Source organism: Fopius arisanus, unplaced genomic scaffold (assembly GCF_000806365.1).
Source record: "Fopius arisanus strain USDA-PBARC FA_bdor unplaced genomic scaffold, ASM80636v1 scaffold00099, whole genome shotgun sequence".
NCBI lineage: Eukaryota > Metazoa > Arthropoda > Insecta > Hymenoptera > Braconidae > Fopius > Fopius arisanus.
In genome coordinates, this window is record NW_011887838.1 from 278,459 (window position 1) to 292,438 (window position 13,980).

General features: G+C 40.3%; 2 protein-coding genes across 3 annotated transcripts in view; one reads left to right on the forward strand and one right to left on the reverse strand.

Annotated features, from left to right (window-relative positions):
- The window catches only part of LOC105271018 (uncharacterized), a 38,318-nt gene that overhangs the window by 2,036 nt on the left and 22,302 nt on the right, over positions 1-13,980 (forward strand). The gene's annotated exons all lie outside the window — the stretch shown is intronic.
- Positions 853-13,980, reverse strand: part of LOC105271019 (uncharacterized) — a 45,188-nt gene continuing 32,060 nt past the window's right edge. The window contains exon 2 of the mRNA XM_011312316.1: positions 853-1,149. Coding sequence (XP_011310618.1) covers positions 859-1,149 — 291 coding nt within the window. The 3' untranslated portion in view covers positions 853-858. The remainder of the gene's footprint in view (positions 1,150-13,980) is intronic.

Consider the following 13,980-nt stretch of genomic DNA (forward strand, 5'->3'; position numbering starts at 1 on the left):
TGTTTTCTTTGTTGAGGTAGAGGAAAATCCAAAGAGGGGGTATCGTTTCCCCTTCCCCTTGTAATGAGTATGGTCTATTCTTATAAATGAGCTGCCAGCCATTTTGAGTTTTTGAGATTACAGATTTTGAGTTGAGCTGAGAGAGAGTCAGTGCCTCTCAAAAAATATTTTTATTGACCGGCGCCCCGGCAAAATTTGGAGCTACTTGATTTTTTTTTTTTATAAGAATTAAAAATTTAACTTTATTCTTTGAAGAAGTGGCGTTCGTCATAATTTAATTGAAGGGGTTTCCGTCACCTCATTAAGGACCTGGGCCCCATTTTAGAGGGAAACAATTGGCTTGGACGATTGGATGTTAAAACATTACTCTCAGCGTTCTCCAGGTCCACGACGAGGATGTGACGGTGTTGCCGGCTCTAAATACAACACGTGTTCGTACACTTATAGACGATGGATACACAGAAAGATATATTTCCAAACAGTTCTAAGAACACTCACCAATAACTCTGAATTCACCTCACCCAACGACCTAACATCATAGACTAACCATGACGAATGATTTATTGGCTGCTACTCTTTTGTAGTAATTCAAATTATTGAATATAATATGACTCACTGGTCGTATCAACAGTGACAACAGGGGGAGGGGGAGTTTGAGGAATATCATTTTTCGATTTATGTTTCTCCTTATAATTTCTGCCTCTCTTTTTGTAGAGAATAAAAACTACTCTCTAATAGTGATATAATAGATTTATTCTCGTCGTGAGAATACTGCCGAGATTAAACAATTAAAATACAGTAAACGTTAATTAAAAGAAACTCTAATAACAAGGCTTAGTAAAATATGTCAGAAGATATCTAATGAAGAGATGTGATCTCATTCGGGTTAAGAGTCGAACTGCCCGATGGGTTTTCCGTTTTGGGAACCTTAGGCCCAAGTCCTCTTTGTTTATGACTCAGGCTAGAGTCTGCATAACCAATGTCTAAAATGGTTTCCAGGTGAAAAACCCCGAGGTGTCGGGTAGAGTCAAACAAGGCCCTCATTGTCCTCAACTGCTTATTATCCAATCCTAGTCGAACGCGTTTGAATTTTCCCTCACATTCGGCCATACTGACTGCATGATTGCCCTCGACATGTTCCTGTAACATCTGTAGACAATATCCAAATTAATACATAAACAATCTCTAACGATGAGTGATCCATCGAATCAACTCAACGCTGGAGTGATCAATTCCCATTGCTGAAGTCAAGTCGTTCCAATGTGATCACTTTTTCAAGCAAGCATTAAGTTGGCCACCTGCAAACGTTGAAACTACTATCTTGTCAGTCATGACCTTCCGCCTAAGGATCCGGTCGTATGAGATTGACTACTTCTCATCCGCGAATTCCTTTCGACTTGGTCGATGATTCAGCCTCTGCCTGCAGATCCAACAATATGAGTAAATCACTCCCCATACCTATGGTCTACAGACTTGGCCATCAACCAATCCATTAATATTGGATATGATTGTTTCTCTTACAACCCCTGTAAGTTTCTTGCAACCCGTGCAAATGGAATCTAGTTGGACGACCAAACCTTACAACCCGTGTAACTACATTGCAACCCGTACCAATCAATCTAACTTGATCAGTAAACCAGACAACTTGAGGAAGTGTCTTTAAAAGAGCTTTTAACTTATCAGTCACGCTTGGTGGTGTCAAATGTGACCCACCGTCGCATGCTGTCCACCGCTATAACAGAGCGTTGATTCGGTGATTTTTTTAAGTCCCTCAGGTCCTGTACCTCGTATTGGTCATTCGGTAACACTGCTGTTACCCTGAATGGCCCTTTAGCCTTAGCGACTAATTTCCCACTCTTCCCTGTAGCAGGTGGAGAAAAGGTTACCATGACCACGGTCCCCAAATCATATTTGGGTGCCTTGAACCGCCGTTCATCGAACCTGCGTTTTTGCTAGACTTGCTCGGCATTGGTAGCTTCCTTGGCTGCTACCCTCATTTCCCTCAGGTTTACCTCATCCAGGGTGTCCTTGATCTGCACCGATAGCCTCGCATCCGCAGGACTGCGTGGTTTGAAACCAAAAAGCAACTGTGCAGAACTTACCCGAGTCGTTCTGTTGCTAGTGCAATTGATTGCACTTTGAACCCTTTTTAAGTTTGTATCCCAGAGATTCTCAGGCTTCCCTGCACAGATGGTTGCTAAAAAATTCAGCACAATGCGATTCATACGCTCGCACTGCCCATTTGCCCTGGGTGTTGCCACTGCATTTAGTACGTGTTTAATACCGTACTCTATACAAAAAGGCTTGTAGGAGTGTGACGTAAAGGTCGAACCTCTATCACTGATTATGCGAGTTGGCACACCAAATATTGCAAACAACTGATCTAGCGTTTTGATTACATGTTTCGCAGATGTCTCACGAACAACCTTAAGAATGCAAAATTTGGTGAATCCGTCAATATTTGTGAGTATCTGGCTATTTATTTTCTCACTTCGTTGGAAAGGAACAACATGGTCCCACAGGATTGCATGGAACGGTATAGCTACTTTTTCAATGCGATGCAGAAGTCCAGGCTTTCGCCCCGATACAGAATTATAATATAAGCAATTCAAACAGGCATTGGCGTATTTAGTAACAAACGCCCGCATCACCCTGAACCAATAGTTCTCTTGTACTTTCTCCAGTGTTTTTTCCAGAGCAAAGTGTCCCTGATCATCATGACATAACTTGACAATATTAGACCTCGACATCCGGGGAACTAGCCATTTGTTACCATTTTCAGTTCTCCTAAATACAACTCCACCGTTAAGAACATATTTGTCAAAATACTGCTTGGTATCTGATTGCCGAATGCCAGATTCCAATATTTTACGAATAACTTCGATATCAGCATCCTGCATCTGGGCTACCTTGATCCACTCTACTTCTGTAATGTCTATTGCATTGCAATTAATCGGATTACGACTCAAATAGTTCACATGAGCTGTCCGAGCTCCAGGCCGCTAAACAATGTCAAAATTGAAATCTTGGAGGTATACCCACCAACGCGCGACACGAAGTTATATGTCCCTTTTGTTTGCCGTCGCACGGACTGCACTACAATCGGTAACTACAGTGAATTTGATGCTCAAAAGATAAACCCGAAACGTTTTGAGAGCCATGACTATTGCTAAAGTTTCTAAATCATACGAATGGTACTTCTCCTCTTCAATAGTGGTTTTACCGTTGTAATACGCAACAACCTGTTTATTCTTCCTTGTTTTTTTTGCATAGGTATTTCACCTAGTCCTAGAGCACTGGCATCAGTGTGCCCCTCGGTTTCAAGAGTAGGGTCATAAATCGCCAGAATGGGTGGTTAACCAGTGCCTCCTTTACTTCCTTCATCGCGTTAGACTCCTTTTCCCCGCAAACCCAGGGTGCGTCTTTACCTAACAGATTGGTTGATGGAGTTACTCGAAGAGCAAAGTTATGAACGAATTTTCGAAAATAACTGGCAAGTCCCAAGAATTGTCTCACTTGTTTGACATTTTGAGGGTTACCAGCCTTCATGATAGCATCAATTTTATGAGAACCGGGTCTCACTCCATCACGTGATATCTCTCGGCCAAGATATTCTATTTTCTTTTGGAAAAAACGGCATTTATCTAAATTCAGTGATTTGTTTGGAGGAGCTTGAATACCGTTTCTAACTTCGAGAACCCTTCTTCGACGTTTTCAGCAGCAATTAAAATACCGTCTATTGTGATATATTATCAATATATATATTGATATATTCTATTTTCGTAGTTTAAGTTAGGTTTAAATTACTCTTATTGCCACCGATGGGCAACCCATCCCCTGACATTCCCTGCCTCTGTGCCCCTTTTCCCTCGCCGCAGCACTCGCGCATCAACGAAAAGGATCCCACGTGACCCCGGAAGAAAGAGATATCCCTCGGCGAGCCCCCCCCTGGATCAGAAAAAAGACACCCGATGACCCCCCCCAATTTTCGAGCAATCAGAGGTGAGAATGAGTGGCACAACTGCCCCACGAGTCACTGCACCGATTAATAAAGGAAAATGATTGGAAGAAATCATTCGTGCCACAGCTGCCCTACGAGTCACTGCCCCATAAAGTAAATGAGTTACCCCGAAGAGGCCCTGTGAAAAGACCCTGAAAAATTGTGAAGAGACAAAGCGTGAGGAAAGGAATTAGTGTGTAAAAGCAATTATTGGAGGAACTATTTCGAGAAATATTGTGTGAAAGAAATTGTTGTGGAGAATACTGTGAGACAGAATTATTGTGAAAGGAGTGAAAGAACTATTGTGAGGACCGTTATGAGGAGAACTAGTGTGGAGAGGAATTTTAGAACGATATCGGTGTTGAAGAATTGTGCCCAGGACCCAGGGACAGACCTAGGAGAAGGAAGGATGGAGGAGAAACGACAAAGAAAACCGAGAGGATTGTTGAGGGCGCTATTCCCCGTGAGTGCCCCATTTTTATTCCCTGCCCCAACGAATTTCCCTGCCCCGTGTTAATTCCCCCCTCCCCCTCCCCCGCGGGTGAGCCTCCAGTAAATTCATTTTCTTTGTAATTCAAGTCACCTATTAATTATTACTTTTACAGTTGGGCCCCCCTCATTTCCCCCTTTTTTTTTCAAAGGTAGAGTCACCCCCTTTTTTGTTATATTGTTTCGCGTCGCCGTAAATGAGTTGGCCTTACCCCCCACCTTCGAGTGAATTAGTTAGTAGTCAAAAGTCCTGGATTTTTTTTGTATTAATATTTGTGTGCCAGAGTTCGGAATATACAAACAAATCATTCTACCTAAATTGCACCGAGTAATTATGTAGAATCCCCCTACCACTTATTGTTTCAGGTCCCCCTTAAATTATTTAAATTATTGGATTTGGCCCCAAGTTTAATTTTCCCGGATCTATCGTGTCTTCTCCGAGAATTAATATTGTTATGCCCCAGAAATACAATTAATTAAGAAATAGTATTAGGTAATTTCTCATTGATCTAGATAATATGAGGACACGCGAAGTGGCACATATTCAAAACATGTAATGCCAAATCAGACAATGTTGATATTGAAATATAAACTAACCCGAATATTTGTGGAATAAGTCCACATATATTCGTCATAATGTGGATCACTGGGGTGCAGTGTCAGCACTTCGCCCCATCAACGGCTATGGCCTTTACGTACACCTGGGACGTCACCCGATGTCTCTCCAGGTGTAAAACAAAGACAGAACACTTGTTGTAATCGAATCCACCATGAAATATAAGCTCGTGAATTCGTTGCCACTGGGTCAGTTAGTTAGGTTGTCAAACACAGACAATTAGTAATCCGACGATTCGTTAAGTCACTTTCTTGTAACTCATATTGCCTGATATTTGCGGCATTAGTTCCTTCTCCTAGAAGGAATTCTAGGGAGTAAATTAGAAGCTTATGCCATGAAACAGATGAAATATAGAACTATTTCATCATTTGAACAATTGAAGGCTGAACTAGAATCACTCTTCGGGAAAACCAAGAGTCTCGTGGGACTTCAGGCCGAATTCAGCAAATTACAGCAAAGAGAAAATGAAGATGTCGCTAAATACGTAGCACGCACAGAGGAGGTCACTGTTGACTTCTTGAATGGGCTATTCAGTCTGCACAGTGAATTCACTGAACAAGAAAAATTAGCCTCTAAAAATCTCATGATGACTCTTGCTAAACTAATGTTTGAACAAGGGTTACGAGGACAATTGCAGATTCTAGTGCGTGCTAATAACTTCAAAACTCTTCATGATGCATGTGCAGGGGCTACAGAATTAGAGAAAACCATTTCTGGCCCTCATAAGGGAAAAATAGGAGGAATTTTAAATACGCAAAGACACTCAACTGGAGGAAATAGGAATTCTATGGGTAAACAGTCTATCGGAAGTCTATCGGAACCTGCTTCAACTGTGGACAAGCAGGTCACCTTGCAAAAGATTGTCGCAGTTCACAGGCACCACGTAGGTCATTACCAGTTGCGTCAGAACGACGCAGCGTCAACGCTTTCGGAGTGGTGTATAAATATTGCAGATATTCAGGGCATGAGGCCACTGATTGTCGAAAACTGAAGAAACGATTGGGAATTGCTGAGTCAGAAAAAATTCCAGCAGCATTGATTAAAACAGATGGTTCAAATAATAAGCAAAATAATTTAAATCATAATTTAAAGAAGAAAACTGAAAAAGGGGATGAAGCGAAAGCCTTACCAGTAGGAGCGTATCAAGTCATGATGATAAAACCTTCGAAAGGAAAGGGAAAACCTTCAAAATTTAATAAAGGACATATGATAAAGCCAGCACCATCTGCAGAAATTAAATCTCAAATATTGCTAACAGGAGACGAGTTGAAACAGCCTACATTATTTCTAGCCGATTCGGGGGCAAAAACATCACTCATAAGAAAAGATAAAATTAATTCAGGAATTAAAATAACACCTGGCTATCGAGTTCTAAGCGGAATATCCAATCAGGATGTACCAACCTTGGGAGAAGTAATTATCTACTTGAGAATTGGGCGAAAACACCTGGGACACACGTTTCAGGTTGTGCCTGAAACTTTCCCATGCATTGCGGGAATTCGAGGCGAATATTTCTTACCTTCACCCAGTTTGAAAGTAGAAACAACTTGTTTGCATTATCAACACTAATGGAAGAGATGTTTTTATAAATCCGCCAACAGTGAAATTGGAACAATTATTAACAGAAGAAATGATTATGAAGCTGGAGTAGTCGGGAAAACAAGATCGTATTAAATAACTGCATGAGAATTTGAGAATTGATCATCTAAATAAAGAAGAGAAAAATTCTCTTTTGGAGATTTTAGAAGAATGCAACTCAATTGTGCAGTTACCGGGAGATTCTCCAAGAGTTATAAATCACCTAGAACATGAGGTCCCGTTAAAACCAGGCACAGCGCCAATAAGCGTCAGAACTCCTCGGTTACCAGCATGACAGACAGAAGAAGTTGATCGTCATGTCAAAGAAATGCTGCAAAATGGAGTTATACGTCCAAGTACAAGTCAATGGAATGCACCTCTACTTGTAATCCCTAAAAAAATGGATGCATCAGGGGAAGTAAAATTTCGTGTGGTAGTAGATTTCCGACGACTTAACGAGGTCACTATTGGCGATTCACTTCCCTTGCCTAACATTTCTGATATTTTAGATCGTTTGGGCAATGCTAAATACTTCTCAACACTGGATCCGGCTTCAGGATTTCATTAAATACCTGTCAAGGAGGAAGACAAATGTAAAACGGCGTTTCCACACCCTATGGACAGGAAGTTCATCAAGGATTTTTCAAAAATTGCTAAACCTCTTTCTGAGTTATTAAAGAAGGAAATACAATGGAATTGGGGGGAAAGAGAACAAAATGCCTTTGAAAGTCTCAAGAAATGTCTGATCACAGCACCAATATTGCAGTATCCAAACTTTGAAAAAGAATTTCTGCTTACTACAGACGCGTCGAACAAGGCTATAGGAGCTGTACTATCACAAGGAGAAATAGGCAAGGATCTACCAATTGCTTACGCTAGTCGAACTCTCAACAAGGCTGAGCAAAACTACAGTACAATAGAAAAGGAATTATTGGCCGTAGTATGGGGTGTTGAGCACTTTAGACCCTACTTATATGGTCGGAAATTCACTGTAGTAACAGATCATAGGCCCTTGAGGTGGATCTTCAACGTCAAGGACCCCGGATCAAGGCTCATCCATTGGAGAATACTACTAGAGGAATATGAATACGAAGTGGTACATAAACCTGGTAAATTAAATACCTACGCTGACGCATTGAGCCGCATTAACATCGTAACTCGAACACATGCAAAGAAAAAACAAATAAAAATTTTTGACTCCGTCGATGAGGTCATTACACCTGCTCACGAAAACATTCCGACAATATTGAAAGAATATCATGATACACCCATTTCTGGTCACCCGGGTATAGAACGAATGTACACCAGAATTAAACAAAAATACTTCTGGAAAGGGATGAAATCTGATGTACAGGACTACGTCCGGAGCTGTAAGGAATGTCAACTAAATAAGCTGGGAAGAGTCACGAAAGTCCCAATGATAATTGAGAAAAGTCCTAAAGTAGCATTTGAGCAGTGTACCATGCATAGAGTAGGTCCATTGCCCATCACGATCTCAGGAAATAAATACATTCTAACGTTTCAGGATGCACTGACAAAATTCAGCAAGGCTATCCCTGTTCCAGACCAAGAAGCTAATACTATTGGTCGTGCTTTTGCAGAAAAAATAATTTGTGAATATGGAACGCCACAAAAATTACTCACGGACCAAGGACCAAATTTCGTGGGCGAAATTTTCAAAAATGTAGGCAGACTTCTCAGGAGAAAGAAAATACAGACCACAGCTTATCATCCACAAACAAATGGCATTGTAGAGAGGTCACATCGCACTCTAGCTGAGTATTTAAGGAGTTTTATTGAGAAAGATCAGACAGACTGGGACATGTGGTTACGTTATGCCATGTTCGCATATAACACTACTCCCCATACAGCTACGAAAGTCACACCTTTCGAGTTAATTTTTGGAAGGCGAGCTGAATTACCGACAGCCATCAAGCAGCTACCCCGTCTGACGTATTCTTACGATGATTTCGCTCCAGAACTTCGAGAGAGATTGCGAGCAGCTCATCGAGAGGCAAAGGAAACCCTTGATAAAGTTAAAGGGCAATCGAAGTTACAATATGACAAAGACGCACGGCCTATGGAATTTGAAATTGGGGATAAAGTTCTTCTCAAAAATGATGTTCTGCGACGAGGACGATCAAAGAAACTTACACAACCTTGAATTGGACCTTATGAAATCATCGCGAAAAATTCTGAGGTGAACTACACGATTAAAAGTGGAAATAGGAAATAGTATATTAAGCAACAAGTGCTGTAACTCGCCTTCGGCTCGTGCGCCCTCTCGCGCTCGTGCATAATCATCAAGACAGCACGAGCTGCTTATACTATTTTATGTTATAAGTGCGTGATTACACTGTTGGAAAATTACCACTGAAATGGAAGAAAAAAATTTTCAAGAAAAAATTCCAAATATCCTGAATTTCCAAGCAAAGTCTAAATTTTATGAAGAAATTGATCAGAAATTGATTTCGAATTGGCAACATTGAAAATTCAAGTGAAATCATCACTGAATTTTCAAGAGATTTCTAACAGTATATATTTTTTTATTATTTATTTAATTAATGACTTTTAGAGTACATAAGTAAATGAGGTATTTGATTAAGCTAATATAGAACTGAATAATCCTCTTAAACAAAACACAGTTTTTAAACATTTAAACAAAACAACGTTATTGTATAATCCCTTATTGTTTCCCCTCCTATATCCCTTACTATTGTTACTCCCTTTGGTTTTCATTTTTTCCTAAATAGATTGATAGATTTGGACAGTTTGTGAAGTTAAAGTTAATATTTGTGGGAGAATTGATATTCTGCAACAAATCTGAAAGAGTCAAGTTTTCTTTATTTTCGATCCTGAGATTCGTAGATGTCGATGATTTGTCTGGATTAGTTCCTTTGGCATTTGGAAGTGGTCGAGCAGAGGATGATGATTGGTTAGAATGCGAAGCGACAGGTGAAGTAGTTGAAACTTGATTTTTTAGAGCGTGAAGTTTTGAAGATTCGAATGAGGGCACACGTTTAGGCACATTGTGAGCTGTTGATGTAGACGTACTTGGAGCTTCAAGAATACTCTTTGTGATACGTCCAGCAATTTTTCGTTTGTTGTGCAGAGAATTTTGGCAATAGCTGTGAGCAATTTCGGTGGACTTCCTGCCTCCAAGCTGCTTCAAAGCCACGTCACTCGCTCCAGTATTTGCAAAACATGTTGCAGAGGTGTGACGTATACAGTGTGAAGTGTAACGGTTTACATTCGGTAAATTTAAGAAAATTGCAGCTTCCTTGGCCATGTTACCAATTTTATTTATTCCGATAGGTTGTCGATTGCATTTTCCTTTGTTGTAATTCGAAAAGAAGTCGTCAAGCGTACAATTATCGGGACGTAAAGCTATGTAATTCTTGACTTTTGTGCAAAGTGGCTGAGGAACTACAAATGACCTCGGATGGTCGGTCTTTGTCTCGTCAAGGAAGAACTCCAAGTCGTCACCTTTCTCCTTAAAATCAGTTATTTTCAAATTTTTCAGCTCGCACCTACGACAAAGCACCGTACATCCCGAGAATCCAAACTACCTGTAAATAACTAATTTCATGATATTAATCTGTTTATTATAACAAAAAAGAAAGAATAATAGAGATAAACTAATGAAATGATCTAGCATACATAGTAGTTGATAAAATGTCAATTTTTACCTTTGTATCTAAATAGATTTCCTCAGGAGCAGTTAGCAGAAATTTCTTAACCTGTTCCTCTGTCAGAGCCAGCGCTTGGACACTTCGATAACCTTTCTTCGCAATTTTTAAAAATTGAATTAATTGTGAAAAATTGTGAATATTCACGTTATGCTGAGCACTGATAGTACTTCTCAATTTTGAATATGTAGCCCATAAGCTAGTGGGCTTATACTTCCCCTTGAGTTCGTCGAAATAAGCCAGCATAATGTCTTGATCGATGTTATTGAGATCAAGTTCGTTCTCAACCATCCAAGTCTTAAAATTGCTGTAAGCAAACATGTACGATGGACGAGATTTTGTTGGTAGTAGAGTTGATCTCGCTTTCTCTGCAGCTTGACGAATATGCGATGGAACCATTGTATAATCGTTATTTGTCTTACGAATATTGTTATTCGAGTCTCCATTAGCGGTACAATCATCGGGGTTTGTCGATGATACGTGGGTGGCTTGTGTCATTGACGTGCAGGACTCATCGTGCGACTCCTTGTCGTCCGAACAAACTTCATCTCCCTGTGACTGGAGAACTTCTTCAGGATAATCGAAAGCCGATTCATTAAAATCCAGCTCGATATGGGTGTCCATAAATTCTTTGTATATCTCTTTCATTTTTATATAATTAAAGCTTTTTCATTACGTTGTAAACATAGAAAATTTCTAATATTTATGGCTTTATTCAGAACATTGACGAAGACTGATGATTAAACTTGAAGTTATGCATTTGACAGTATAGATACCGGCTGCCTTGTTATAATAATATTAGATGGCGCACTGATAGCTCAACTGTAACCAAATCCTCTGAGAGTGTAACTCGATTATTCAACAGTTGTCATACATTATGGCATAGTTTTGAGATCGTGCATAATCGCGCATTTACACGCACAAAAATAGGACTGTAACTTCGGAGTTACACGCACATGTAACATAAAAAACACAGAGAGTTAATGTCAATCGACTTCGTCCATTCATAGAAGCATGACTATATGGACCCCAGCCTCCGAAAATATCGTTCTTGGATGACCTGAACATTTCTTATATACAGGATATAGGATGTTTTATGGTACAGGCAGAGAATTTCACGTTCAATATTTATTTATTTAAAATATTAGTTGGAGAGATTCTCAAAAGGAGCACCATAAGATTTATTAACGAAACCAACGTGCCAATTCCACCCCAAGAAAAAGTATGTCGGTGGACACCAGATATGGAAAAAACAGCTAGGACAGATGGTGGAGTCATTTTTCAATTGCTGAGACACATGACATGGTTGTGGAGCAGGAACCTCTCCGAACAGCAAACGAAGATTGAAAATGTCCTCCAAATCATCTTCAATGACCGGGAGATCCCAAAGGGCATTGAGATCCCTTGTCTGCATGGTCTTGCGAAAACGGACATATGCCTTATATCCGAGATGAACGTACCCTTTTTGGGAAGGAAAACTGTCGCACTAAAAAATCCAGAAAACAGACGAAAATTAGGACAACTTTCAACAAAATTCGCAACAGGACAGACAGATTTGAAAATCAAGGAGATGTACGAACTCACCAAGAAGGAAAACGTAAAAGCGTCATCAGCATGCCTGCGATACGGGTGTGGTCGTTGGCTTAAACGTGAAACAAGATTACCAACGTTCCGAGGGCAAAGTGCTGATCTGTGGTCTCCAATAACTCCACAAACCACACAGGCAGGAAAACAGTCGGATGGAAGATGTCCAAGTTTATCACAGTTTGAACATCTTCGAGTGAAACGCTCAGTACGACCTACGGGCTCGCATTTTGAATCACTCTTTGAACTCATGTTAACGGTATGGGTTCTCACTAACTTTTTGCTTCGGAATTTGAAATACACTGTGACAAGTTGGGGAAAACGAGCTTTATACAGCCAATATCTACGTCAACAAAAATTGCAAGGCAATGAGGAACTGACACGCAGAAACTCAAGTTCAAGAACCTTTGGTGTTGCTACACCATTCAATTTTGCAATTATTTATTTCAACTGCTCATGCTCGGAAGCATGATGGTTATGATACGGGGGAAGGGACATATAGTTGAGAAGTTTGTCCACACTCCAGGAATTTATTTTGAACCAATTGGGAAAGTACATTTGAGCAACCAGGTTTGGTCTATGGCTGCAACTACGGATATCGCACCATGGCAGAGAAGAGCTAATCAACTTCGAAACCATCTAAACTACACAAAACTTCTTTGCTTTAGAGCAGGTCCATGGGGACATAACTTCGATCTGATCGTGGATCAATGGATTGCTAGTTTTACGGAAACAGCAGATACCATTGATGAATTACTTGGCTTAAAAATTAATAAGAAACGCCGAGGACTCATTGACGGTCTGGGTTCCGTAGCAAAATCATTAATTGGGACCATGGATGCTCAAGATGCCAAGGAAATCAATGAGAGACTTTTGCATCTAGAAAGCGGAGTAAAAGGGTCATTAGCCAGTTCCCGGAAACAACTGGAAATCGTCAATTCCACACTTCTCCAATTAGCCCGGACGGAAGCCATGTTTCATAGAAATGAAAATATATTGATCAAATCACTTACAGAGATAAACAGCGAAAATGAACAATTAGCGCATCGGCAACTGATAGATGAGCACTTCATGATCATACAGGCCATATATACCGAAGTAATCAGTGATGCTGCGAAGATAAAGAAACTTCTAACTGGTTCTAGGGGAATGTTGTTGAGCACCGAAATATTCACGGAACACGAATTAGTAAACCTACTCAAGCCAGCTGTATTACCAAAAAGATTCAGTTTTCCCCTTGAGTTAAATATAGGAGGAATACATATGGTTGAGGAGATTTCAACCATTGGTGTACATGCATTTGGATTAAAAATTGTGACCATGATAGAAATACCGCTGTTCAACTTTCAGGTGTTCGATGTTATGCTGATACATGGCATTCCGGTTCGGACAACGAACGAATATGATTCATACTTGGAGGTGATGAATGAATTTCTGGTTATACACGGGCCAACGCAACAGTTCGTGCCAATGACCGGTGAACAATGCAAAAACTGCAAACAAATAAGTGGACAATATCTATGCACTGAAACTCTTCCTATCGAAAAAATAGGGAAAAACAGTCCATGTGAAGTACAAATGTACATGAGTCCAGAAATAATGCCTTGTACCTGTAAAGCGAAGCACGTGAAGCTTCAAGGGCTCACTCTAATTAAAATGAGGAAAGACAACATATGGTTTTACATAGCTCCAGAGCCTGAAAGAATAGTAGCAAACTGTGGTGCCAAAGAAGTTAGAGATGTCTTAGAAGATTCGGGGATTTTAAGAGTTGATCATTTTTGTGAGATAGTCGCCTCGGATTTCACTATCAGAGGTCGGAAAACACATGAAATAACCATCAATACCCATGTTCATCCGAAATTAAATTTGATATTGGATGACACCATGATCGCTCGACTAAACAAACAAAACTGGAGCATAAGTGACATCCAGTTACCGAACGTTGTTGAGAACATGAAGGAACTGGAAGGGCTTCAAGTTCAGCTGCAAGCGGAGAAGGAAAACCTGGACAGGGTGCAGAAGAA